Raw genomic sequence first — 13,011 nt, 5'->3', positions numbered from 1 at the left:
TGAGAAACCCTCTTCCAAGGAGCTTACAGTCTATATCAGAGGTGCGCAAACTACGGCCTGCAGAACCGTCCTACCTGTCCCTTGAGCTCCCAGCCAGGGAGGCTAGCCCCCAGCCCCTCCCCTGCTGTCCCTCCTTCCCTCTGCTTGCTATGCCACCAGTGCTCTGGGCAGCGAGGCTGCAAGCTCCTGCCGGGCAGTGTGGCTGCAAGAACTGCTGGCCTGCTCCAGTGCTCTAGACTGCATGGTGGCATGACTGGCTCCAGCTGGCATGGTAAGGGGAACGGGGTTCGATAAGGGGCAGGGGGGCAGTCAGAGGACAGGAAGCAGGGGGCGGTTGGTGTGGGAGTCCCAGAGGGCCTGTCAGGGGGCGGGGGTGTGGATAGGTGGCAGAGGGTCCCAGGAGGGGGCAGTCAGGTGACAAGGAGCGGGGAGGTTGGATGGGGCGGATAGGAGGCAGGGACCAGGCTGTTTGGGGAAGCACAGCCGTCCCAACCTGGCCCTCCATACAGTTTTGGCACCCCAGGCTATATGAACACTGTTCTATTGCCAATCAGGTTTGCATGAGGAAATCTCAGTTTGTTGACCTGGATTCTGTGTTTCTTTTTTTTTTTATTCTATTTAAAAAGTCAAGGTACCTTACTTCAAATACAAGTATGCAAAAGGCATTATATTATTCTAGATTTTATTTTCAATGTATAGCACCACATATTTTGGTGAGTGTATGGGAATAATCCCCACAAGAGATCACAGAATACAGAATCTATTTTACAGTAATATTGAGTCAGACAGAGAGAGAGAGAGAGAGAAAGAGAGAGAGAGTGTGTGTGTGTGAGAGAATAAACATGAAGAACCATTCCACATCACATTTCATTTGACTTCTGATGAAGCCCAGGCAGTTAAACAGAGCCCTTTGGTAGCCTAATTTACAATCGTTCTGGTCTGTTTAGCAGAAAATGAACTAACTGAAGTAGAATTTCATCATTAAAACCTTTTACGTTATTGCCTTCCACAGCTTCATATAAGGGCTTACTTTCTGTTCCCCAACAGATATTCTTCCGAGGGTTATTTTGATCAGCTTGTACAGTTAGTGCTAAGGTATTCAGCTGATAACAAAAGAAAGCGAAGTATTTTCCATCAGTGATCACAGCCTGCGATACAAAGGGACGGGTCACATCTGCCTCACACCAGAATCCTGTAAATGAAATTACACCCTAGTTACACAAGGCATAAGTAATATTCATATTGGCACAATTCCAAACAGGGGCTTGAAATAGAGACAGTTACAAACCTAAACTGCTTATCCTCAAGGAACAAGATAGATTATTATATAAAATGTTTTGACTGAAAAGTCTAAAACTAAGAACACATCCCCACCTCACCTACCCCCAAGAAAAGTTTTATGTCACATACTTTAAGGACCACTTTCAAAATTATACTAATTTATATGCTCACAAAACTAATATTTTCAATGCGTATGGACTCTCATGGAACAGAGTCTGCCTGCAAAGGTTACCCATCTTTCACAAAACTGCATGTTTAAAATTAGATACAATGTACAGCACCACACATTTGGTGTGTCCTGCAGATACTATTTTTGGGGGCAGGGAACCAGACCGTTGGCAGCCCAGCACCTTCTATTTAGAGGAGAACTGAATTTTCCATGAACCCTCTTATGGTGAAATGACTTTATCCATAAGGGAATGCACTTATTCATCATGACAATTCAAGAATATGTTTGGTTGATTCAAGTTTAATACACCATTACTGTTGAATGCTAAAATGGTTAGACAGACAAGCTAAATCTTTCATGGGGTTCTCCTTTTATACAATATCATGTTGTTCTGCATGCACAACATATGCAGTAGCATATGCAGAGAACTGAACTTACAGCACAAATATTGAATACATATGCTTCCTTAAGCAATGCTCACTACTAAAATTATAAAATAACCAGGTAGAGTCAGAGAATGAAGACAAATGTTCTGTCTTATACACCAATGTCACTGAAGATTCTAGTTGACTTGTAAAGATGAGAATCAATTTCAGTGTTACAGGTACACCACAAAAAAAAAGAAGTTTGGATCACATGTGATTAGCATATGCTATTACACGTGCAAAATTTGATGCAAAACTATTTTCTTATTGTTTTATACAGATCTATTAATTAGGGGATTTGCATCACTGTGACCCAAACATGGTGTCATTACTTCAGAATCTGCTTCCACTGCCAGAAGCTAGTTACTAGCGAATGGCATCTATAGCTAAGTGAATTAAGTTCTCTTGAACCTTCTCTTCTTTCCAGCTAAGGTCTTATTTAATATTTATAAGCCCTTTATGGAATTTGAATTGTACAGATGGTGAATATGGGAGTTTGCTCAAATATACACACACTCTTTCTCAACAATTAGGGTTTTTTTTATTGGCTTTTATTTTGATCAGATACAAGTAGTGCAATACTAGTGATCAATATGTAGATCTATTTTTTTGTAATCTATCTTGGATTACAAAAAATCTCTAGTCTGATATTATGCAAGTATACTGGGCATTATTTCTTCAGATATACACTGTTAGAATTTAGTACAGGGCATATCTGAAAGGCCAAACGCTAGAGCAAGAACATTAGATTTCATGTGCCTGTAATGGTTTACTAGTGCAGGATAAAACATTAGCTTGATCCCCATAGCAACTATTCATCTTTTTGTGTTTCATTATAATATACAATACAAGCTCATGAGACTGCTTTTAAAGACGGTTCACCCTATTGCATAGTAAACTGGCTTATAATCAAATTCAACCTTCCATGAAGATTTGGATAAGAGAAATTTGATTTATGTGCACCAAACACAGAGTAGAATTTAACTGCCAAAATTCCACTATAACACCCTATTTTTTGGGATACTAATTTCAGCTGCTTACTATCATACATTACAGCCAAAAAACTTTAGTGTATAGACTACATATTTTAACCTAAAAAATACCAAAAATAATTTAACGTATATAATTGCAAAATTAATAAGTGCCATTTAATGTTCTATATATATTGGCGTGATTCTTTTCTCCTAGTCTTCAAGCATTTTACTCAGATTTAAGGGTCTTGTTTTAAAGAATGTGTTAATATCACCCATATACATAGTTTAATTGGCTCGTTTAAGTTTCAGTAATGAAATTAAAACATGCTCTACACAGAAAGAAAATCACATATGGACGATAAAAGGAAAGGGAGAAAGAAGTCTGCTCGCCATTTATAGATGTAAAGACAATCAAGCATAAGTTTTGCCTCACCTTGATACATAGCTTGTGCTGCAGTCCAAGCAAAGAGACTTGCAATACCATTAGCTCGATAAGTTACTTCAATTTGATCAGCAAGGTTTGCTTTTAATAATCGCTCCCTTTTCAGTTTATCAGGAATCAAATGAAATTGCGTATGACCATAGCTGCATGGATCTGCGACTTTTGATCCTGAGTTATAAAAAGGAGAAAAGTTAAAAGCCACTTTAAAAAAAAAAAATCAAATCAAATGAAATGTTATAGGTAGCATCAGAGGTTAAGGAAAAAATATTATTTCTGACATCTCTATTATTCAACTTCTACCCAAAGTAACAAGTTATTTAAAAAGTTAGTTTGGTTTGCAATGCTGACATCAATATTTCTTTGGTTTCCTCTAGTTCAGAAGACAGTCTCCTTATGAACTCACTTGCTGGCTAATTTGGAGAAAAGTCACTGAAATTAAAGTTAATAATTTACTAATTTTGGTCCAATCTTGCTCCCACTGAAATTAAAGCGGTATTGCCTCTTCCCCCTTCATTGACTGGATGTTGTTTAAAAAGACCAGAAGACTCCTTTTAAAGCTGACAGGTAACTGATCTTCCTCTAGCAAGAGTGGTAAGAAGCATATTTTTCTGGAGCTGTAGGAGAATAAGAGTGGGCTTGGCCCTGACTGTGCAGGTATCTGGTTTATTACAGAGAAGCAGCAGCCTCTTTATGAGTAAAGCTATCTGAGCCCCCTTGTAACTAAAAGAAAAGCAAAGAACAAAATCCTTTTAAGGCCCAATGACCCATTCAGAAAACATTCTGCATTTTGAATAAAATATTTTCAGATCAAGACTTAAATGACTCCTTCTGAAATATGAAGTGTCTAATGTGTCACTTTATCACAATTTGAAGTGTATGGTTTTACTGACTATACCCAGTCTCTTATTTTTTTAAATTAATGTGCAGCAAAGTATAGCACCACAGTCATGTATGCCATTAGACAGATTTTGAAATTGGCTCCTGCAATAAGCCGTTTTCAAAAGTGTACCATTCGTTAGTACTTCTACACAGTAACTATGTTTCTATCACTAGGAAGTCTTACCTATAAATACCTTGTTATCGTACTGTCTTTTGAACAATGGAAGTTTGTCTGGTTTGTGATTAACAACAGGAACTTCTCCAGGGACTGAATAATCTAATGGTACAAACTTGAAGGAACGAGAGAGAAAGAAAATCAGTTCAGCAAGTCATAGAAATGTTTTTGATCTCAGTATTATTACATAGTACATTGATACCAATATTTTGATTCTTAAGAAAGAATTGTTTAAACAGCCATCCAAACACCTAGGGAATTTTCATTGAGCTCAACATCCATTTTACAACCTTGAACAAACCTGATCCTGTTCCGAGAGAGAAACCAACAAGATCGTATGTTTGTCCTAGAGAGCGTGAATCTCCTGCAGCAATAGAGAAGTGTGTGTGTAGAACAGGAAGGACTGAAGTGCCAGAGCCTGGACAATTGTTGGTTAGCACCACTTTCCACTGACTGGAGATGGCATATCCCACATTTTGCAGGGGAAACAAAAAATGAACACCAAAACTTCACTAACAGCATTTTGTGTTGGACTTTTATCCTCACATTGAATACAACATGGTCATAGTATTTTGCAGTTCAGATTTTTAAAAAAGCAACTAGCCAATCATACTGGATGCCCAACTCAAGATGTCAATTTCAAGAATGCTAAGCATGCATCCTCTGAAAGAGGACTCAAAAGTTGAACACCCAAGCAAAAAAAAAAAAAAGTCATTTTTTAAAATCCTGGTGTACATTTTCTTTGGCAAGTTATAGAAAATCTAAATAAAACATACGGAACTGAGAAACTTTCAGTCCTGCCACTGAGTTTAGCACTGACCATATGATTGCTAGCAAGGCTTCCTCCAATGGGTAGTAGCCCCAGTATACACCGATTTCCTCACATATTATATATGTATATTTATTTCCTTCCCCCCACACTTAAGTTTACTCTAAAATACAAACTAGATTTTTCCAAACTCAAGTTTCTGATTAATTGAATGATTACATCTTGATTTCCCCCTACATACATATTGTATATATATTTATTTATTTTGGTGGGGGAGGTAGGAGAAGAGGATAAACAGGAGACTCTTTCCCTAGTAGTAAATTCTAAGAAAGTCTCACCCAAAGTGTTTGTGTACAGCATTGCTGAATGCCTCACAAAAGTAGAATAGAGGTTAAGTGCTATTTTTTCAAAAGTTCCCTAAAACTTCTCTGAAAACAGATGAAAACCCAGTATAAAAATTAGTCATACACACCTACAGTACTATATGTGCTGTTATTTAACAGTTTGAAGTTTATTCTGTATTTAACTAGATTTTATTCTTTGTCTACCTATTTGTAATTATCCTACCTCATGATTTAGAAGAAAGCCTTGTTAAAACCAACACAGTCAAAGAAAGCATTTTAAAGAATGTTCAAAGCTACATTGCCTACTTGTAAGGGCACCACGTTTATCACCTTCCTGACACTAAAACTCTGATTTTCAGATTTACTGTCACTCAGTTTAATCCTATCTAGCAGTCTCAACCTTGGCAAAGCACACAATCAAATTAACAAAACAATAAAACAGTCAAAGTGCAAAGCACAGCACCCTGAAGAAGCACACAGGACTAGCTGGCAGGGGCACAAAAGAAAAGTGTGCATGTTTCCCCTATGCTGCCCTGCTATCCTGGAAAGGTTAGGGATGTGCAATCAGTTTCATTTTCTTGAAGAGGCAGCTCAGCTTTCAAAAATTTGGTAAGCTATATGCTAACACCAGTGATTCTTCTATATTATTTTTATGTTTGGAATTACAGAGTTCAAGTTTAAAAGTTTAGATGCAACCTCTCCCCACCTTTCAACTCTGCTCACTTTATCTACATATTCATTCTCTCATTCATTTCCAATGACTCAGTCTCCCCCTCATTTGTACCACAACCCAGATTCACTGCCTCTCACATCTTGAGGAGAAAAAAAAAGGAAGAATTCTGGTCCCACCAAGACTGGCAAAAGTGGAATCTGTGACAAAAGGAGGAGCTACAAAAGCCAGGGGCTAGACTCTTCCAGTACAAGCTTCTATGCATGCTATACACATGAAGAATTTAAAGAGGATGTAAACAGTACCAAGAAACTGACTAAAAACATTCTAAGAATTTATAGTGAAGTGGACACCTACACTTCATGACATTAAGAAGAAGCCCTTACCTATGGCCTGTTCTACGCTACAAAGTTAGGTTGACTTTTTTTGACTTAGTTTTGAACTTGTCTACACATATATTTCTCTCCTGCAGATGTAAACGCCCTATTACAGACGCAATGCCACCACCTCCCCAAACGAAGCAGAGCCAGTCAATCTAGATCTGTAAACGCAGTGCAAGTGTAGACATTACCCATCTCAACTGTAACAGTCGACTGGCAGCTGTCTCACAATTTGCCCTTGTGCTCGCATCAGTCGCAATTTTAAACTCCACTGCCTGGGGTCATAGACACCAGAAGCCTGTCCCCACCCTTTAAAACCCCCAGCTTATTTTTGCAATGCCTTTTCCTGATTGCCCACTGAGGTGAGAACACCTACTGGGCCCACTGTTGTGAGCATCTGACCATGCTGGCTCCAAAAGAGTAGGAAAAGAGTCATGGATCACCTCAGCCTGTGGGGAGAAGAAACCGTACAAGCCAAGCTAAGGAACAGCCGAAGAAATTTAGGGTATGTCTATAATGCCCTGTGACTTAAAAAATCTGTGACTTAGCTGACTCAGGCTCATGCTAAGGGGCTGTTTAATTGCACTGGAGATGTTCAGGCTTGGGCTGGAGGGTCCCAGAGCACAGGCTGCAGCCTCACCCTTAAAGTGTACACCACAATTAAACAGGTCCTTAGCCTGCGTCAGCTAGCACGGGCCAGCCATGCGTTTTTAATTGAAGTGTAGACACACAGGTGTACAGATTGCATAGGGTGCTGAAATTGTGGCCCAACAGGGATTAGCAGCAGTGCCATACGAAAGTGAAGAAATTTCAGCAGGACTATCAGAAGGTAAGGAAGGGCAACAACAAATCTGGGGCCTCCCCTACACCTGATGCTTATAGCATGCCATACATGGCATAGACCCCACCAGCACACCACATATGACGGGACACTTTGCCGGAGCCTGATGCAAAGATCTATTCAGTGCACAAAGGGAGGGGAGGACTGCAGTGAGCCAGGAGCTATTTGACAATCTTCTGGAGCCAAGACAGTCCCACCAGGCAAGGGCAGATGGGCCAGATTATGAAGTGGGAGAGTGCTCAGGTAAGTGTACACATGCATAATTCCTTATAAGCATTTTACCTTTTTATTGCCCAAAACCTCCTCTCCCTCTCACCCTTCTTCCCCATTTAAAAATAGCTCCCATCTCATTTGTGCATTTAGAGAACAAAAGTACTGACTTCTGATTTTCCATTGTATGTGTAATATGTTTGAAAATAAAGAACAAGTAGTCAGTCCTTGTGGCACCTTAGAGACTAACAAATTTATTTGGGCATAAACTTCCATGGGCTATCACTCCATGCATCTGATGAAGTGGGTTATAACCCACGAAAGCTTATGCCCAAATAAATTTGTTAGTCTCTAAGGTGCCACAAGGACTCCTTGTTGCTTTTGCAGATACAGACTAACGCAGCTACCCTTCTGAAACACGTTTGACAAGAAGATTAAAAAAAAAAAAGTGTGGCAGTCCGAATTACACAGTCCACATCAGATCAGTGTCCTGTTGTCAGACAGTGGTAGAAGAAAGACTGAGGTAGCATCTGCTTTTCCATTATATGTCTTGATGGGCTAGACAGAACCACAGTTCCCCCCACATAGAGTCTTTTGTTTATCTGAAATGGAATGTGCCTTATTACTTCTTGAGCACTGCCTCAACATTCATGGAGATACCCTGCAATTGTCTCCTGAACATTTCTAGAGATAATCTTGTTTCTTCCACCCCGATAAGAGATATTCCCACTCTACAATGAATTCTGCAGGCACCAGTACAATAGCAGCATACAAGCCCGAATAATTTCAGCATTCCAGTATCAGCCGAGTTCTCTGTGCTTTTACATCAGTCAAACTTTGTAGTGTAGACCTGGCCTAAGTCATCTTGGATACCATTTCATCAATATCTACCTACCTTTGGAAAGCACATAGTACACTGTAATTCAAACAAGAACATAAGAATGGCCATACTGGGTCAGACCATTGGTCCATCTGGCCCAGTATCCTATCTTCTGATAGTAGCCAGTGCCAGATGCCTTAGGGGGAAAAGAACAGAATGGGGCAATTTATCGAGTGATCCATCCCCTGAAATCCAGTCCCATAGGTTATGGGGCACCCAGAGCATGGGCCTGCTAATAGCCATTGATGGACCTACCCTCCATGAACTTATCTAATTATTTTTGAACCCAGTTATATTTTTGGCCTTTATAACATTCCCTGGCAATGACTTCCACAGGTCGACTGTGTGTTGTGTGACGAAGTACTTCCTTATATTTCTTTTAAGCCTACTGCCTATTAATTTAATTGGGTGACTCCTGGGTCTTTGTGTTATCTGAAGAGGTAAACAACACTTCCTTATTCATTTTTTTCCACATCATTCATGGTTTTATAGATCTGTCATATCTCCCTTAGTAGTCTCTTTTCTAAGATGACTAGTCCAGTCTTTTGAATTTCTCTTCATTTTATCCATATTCCCTAGTCATTTTTGTTGCCCTTCTCTGTACTTTTTCCAATTCTAATTTATCTTTTTAGAGATGGCCAACCAAAACTGCACACAGTATTCGAGGTGTGGACATACCATGGATTTATACAGTGTTATGATGATATTTTCTGTCTTATCATCTATCCCTTTCTTAATAGTTTTCAACGTTAGCAGCTTTTTTGACGGCCACTGCACACAAAACAGATGTTTTCAGAAAGACATCCATGACTCCACAATCTTTTTCTTGAGTGCTAATTTAGACCCCATCATATTGTACATATAGTTAGGATTGTTTCCCAATGTGCATTACTTTGCATTTATTACCATTGAATTTCATCTGCCATTTTGTTGCCCAGTCACTCAGTTTTATAGTTTTAATAGCAACTAAAATCATGAAATAAATAAGATTGTTATACGTACAATAGAACCTTTATAGAGGAAATTAGGTTTTTCTACAAAAGTTTTTCCCTGAGATATGACTGGTTGAGTTTAAAATCAAACAAAAACAAGCAAACATTTATAACAATGGTTAGGATTTTTAGACAGAACATACTTATGCTGTGAACTGTTCAAAGCAGAGACTCTCTTACTAGGTGTTTGTATCGTGCCTATCACAGCAAAGCTAGTGTTATACATGTTACATACTAAATGCTACTGTAACACAGTACTAGCTGATATTCACTTTTAGAAGCATTAGAAACATCCATACCTCTGGAAGCTGTTTTGGCACACGGATCTGAATCTGTGGTTTGTCATCTATCTGAAATCTCACTGGATCGATTCTGCCAGTTCGATATCCTCGACAAACAACAGTCTCACCGCGCTCCCAATAGAAGTTAACCTGTGGTTTTAAATCTGAAATGAAACACATTTTGTTTTTAGCCAGCCCATTACCCCCGTGTATACTTGGTGAAAGCATGCAAAAAGACATCAGCCCTCAGCACAAAAACAAAATAAAAAAATCAGTCAATGATGTAACCATTACCCACAACAGCCCAGGGGCATTTCAGCACAATCTCTTCTGCTGCTCCATGGCCTAACCTCCCAACCAGCCCCAGCCCCGATCCCCAGTAACCCCCCTCGCGCAACCTCCCGCCCCACCTAAGCGGGCGGCGGCGAGCAGCGGGTTGCAGCTGCCCAGCGCGGCGGTGAGGGAGGAGACCAGCTGGGTGAGGAAGGGGGCCGCGACGTGCTGCTGCTCTCGGTAGACGAAGGGTCGCTCTCGCTTGCGCTGGTAGAAATGCTCCTGCAGGAGCGCGTCACAGGCCAGGGAACGCAGCTCGCTCAGATCCGGGCCCCCGGGTCCCGCCGGCTCCGCTCCCGCGGGGGGCAGCCCCGGCACGAAGACGGTCTTGGTGAAGCTCTGGTACCAGCGGTCCGCGTTCAGGGAGAAGGTCTGCGGGTAAACCACGTACTTGAGCCGCTGCAGCCGGCCGTAGAGCCGCAGCTTCTCCGCGATGGAGGGCGCCGCGTGCACCTGCTGGTAGAAATACTCCAGCCGGCGGCGCTTGGCCGACTTGCTCTTGGCCGTGTGGGAGGCGACCACGGGCGGGTAGAGCGGAGACGGAGGCTGAGGCTGAGGGGCCGCGGAGAGCTCGGTGTGCAGCAACCGACAGCTGCCCTGCCACACCAACCGCCACCCCCTGGGAGCTGCCATCTTGTCAGAGGGGGAGGGAGACTCGGGACGGACAGGGGAGTGTACACCAGTAATTGGCTACTATTAGTCACGTGGGTGCTTTGATGCGCCAATCCGAACGTTCCTCTGAGAAACTGGGGGCCCCGAGAAAAAGAGGGCGGAGCCACTTCTTGAATCAAAGCATTTCATTTGCCCGTCGCTCCAGGAAACAGTCAAAGGGGGAGGGTTCCTTTTCAAGAAAGTGGGGGGCGGAAGAAGCTCCTTCCTAGCCACTATGCGCATGCTTCCGGCGGACTGTCTTGTTGAGGTGTGTTGTCAAACCCTGGGCGCGAGGCGCGTTGGGAAAGAGGACTACAGTTCCCAGCATGCAGAGCGAGAGCTGCCGGGATTGGGGCCGCCGCAAGGTCGGCTGAGTGCTGAGCGCTTCCGCTATGCTGGGGGCACCCGCGCTCCCCAGCGGTCCTGGCCCCGACCCCCTGCTCCTCTTCCTACAGGGACCTCGCACCTCTAAATTTCCCTTCCCAATAACCTGCTTCTCCCCCCCGACCCCCACGGGGTGAGCCTGATCTCATGCCGGGGAGCCGCTATCACAGGGGGCTGTCCCTAAACGGGCCCCTGAGCCCGCCCCCCGATCCTGCTCTCACCGGGGGTTCCCAAACCTATACAGGCCCCTGAACCACACTGCCCCAATCCCGCTATAACCTGTGGCTCCCATCCCTAGGCTGGACCCTGACCCATACTCCCAGATCCCACTATGACCAGGGGCTCCTGGCCCAATATGGGCCCCTGGACCACAGCCGGTGATCCCGCTTTCTCCGGGGACTCTCCTTCGTATCTGGACCCCTGAACCACGCTCCTACATCTTGCTGTCACCAGAAGATCCGATCCCTATTCAGGCCCCTGACCATGCTCTCATGTTCCGCTGTCACCACTTGATCCCATCTCTTATGGGCTCTGAACCACACCCCACATCAGGGGTGGGCAAACTTTTTAGCCTGAGGGCCACATCTGGGTTGCAAAACGGTATGGAGAGCAGGGTAGGGAAGGCTGTGCCTCCCCAAACAGCCTGGCCCCCGCCCCCTATCTACCCATCCCACTTCCTGCCCCCTGACTGTCCCCCTCAGAACCCCTGAGCCATCCAACCCCCCCCCCTTGTCCCCTGACTGCCCCCTCCTTGGATCCTCTGCCCCTATCCAACGGCCCCTGTCCCCTGACTGCTCTGACCCCTATCCACACCCCTGCCCCGACAGGCCCCCTGGACCCATCCAACCCCTCCCCCCCACACACTCCTTGTCCCCTGACTGCCCCATCCCTAACTGCCCCCCCAGGGCCCCACCCCCTATCTCCCCCCTTTCCCTGCTCAATGTTTCCTATTGGAAAGCCTGGGAGGTGGGTGGACGCAAGCCACGGTGCCTGCATGGTGGTATGGTTGCAGGAGAGGGTCCGGGGGCTAGCATCCCTGGCCAGGAGCTCAGGGGCCGAGCAGGACGGTTCCACGGGCCGGATGTGGCCTGTAGGCCATAGTTTGCCTACCTCTGTCTCAGATCCTACTATGACCACCTGGGCTGTCCCTATAATTACCAAAGATGCAAACTAGTTATCATCACTAGTCCTTGTTTGTTTGTTTCAGAAACATATTCCTCTCAAGTCACTATTCAGTTTACAACGTTATGACAATAACACATTATGAGAAATTTAAGGGACATGTCTTGCATCCAATAAGTTGTCATCTCTTTCCCTTGTTTGAGAACTTTATTTTCTTTTACTACTGAAGAATGTATCTCTCAGTCACAGCATGTCCACTACAGTCCAGGTACTCAGAAGTTTGTGAGATGTCTGTAATTGCAGTTGAGGCATCCTTAAATGTGAATTCTAATCTGAATCTTAGATTATTTTGATGATATAAGGACCTTTGCCAGTTAAATAGTTTATCCTCCATAACATTAATGATTTACCATGTGCATCTCTAGAGATTATGTTATGTAGACAAAATATCAATTCAGAAAGTATCCCCAAGTTACAAAATTGTTTTAGGAGGGTTCCAAGGATGCTAAATCAAAATCTCCCAAATTACTTAGTATATCATAATGTTACTAATATGTGTAACATTATGACATACTATTTCAAAAAGGCTGCTGAATAAGCAAAGAAATAACAGGGGGCTGGATTGTTCTCTCCTCTGCAAACAATCATGGGAAAGGGCTGAGTGCTGCTCTGTATTCACATCCCACACTATTGTAATAATCTCTTGTGAGCAATCATTTGAAAACTAATATTTTACTGATCAATAATACCATAGTGAAATGTGTGTAGCAACATTATATATAATGTTATGAACATCAGCTGAAATTGTG

General features: G+C 43.0%; 1 protein-coding gene across 1 annotated transcript; it reads right to left on the bottom strand.

Annotated features, from left to right (window-relative positions):
* Positions 1-680: 680 nt before the first annotated feature.
* MRPS30 (mitochondrial ribosomal protein S30) lies at positions 681-10,696 on the bottom strand. Its single transcript, XM_073343902.1, has 5 exons — positions 10,123-10,696; positions 9,731-9,876; positions 4,355-4,460; positions 3,283-3,459; positions 681-1,192 (listed from the first exon to the last, which is right to left on the bottom strand). The coding sequence occupies exons 1-5, from the start codon at positions 10,676-10,678 to the stop codon at positions 924-926; spliced, it is 1,254 nt and encodes a 417-aa protein (XP_073200003.1). The 5' UTR covers positions 10,679-10,696; the 3' UTR covers positions 681-923.
* Between the last annotated feature and the right edge of the window lie 2,315 nt (positions 10,697-13,011).

The sequence above is a fragment of the Lepidochelys kempii genome, chromosome 5, assembly GCF_965140285.1.
Source record: "Lepidochelys kempii isolate rLepKem1 chromosome 5, rLepKem1.hap1, whole genome shotgun sequence".
Classification (NCBI taxonomy): Eukaryota; Metazoa; Chordata; order Testudines; family Cheloniidae; genus Lepidochelys; species Lepidochelys kempii.
Note: the sequence above shows the minus strand (reverse complement) of the source record. Positions and strands in the feature narration are given on the sequence as shown.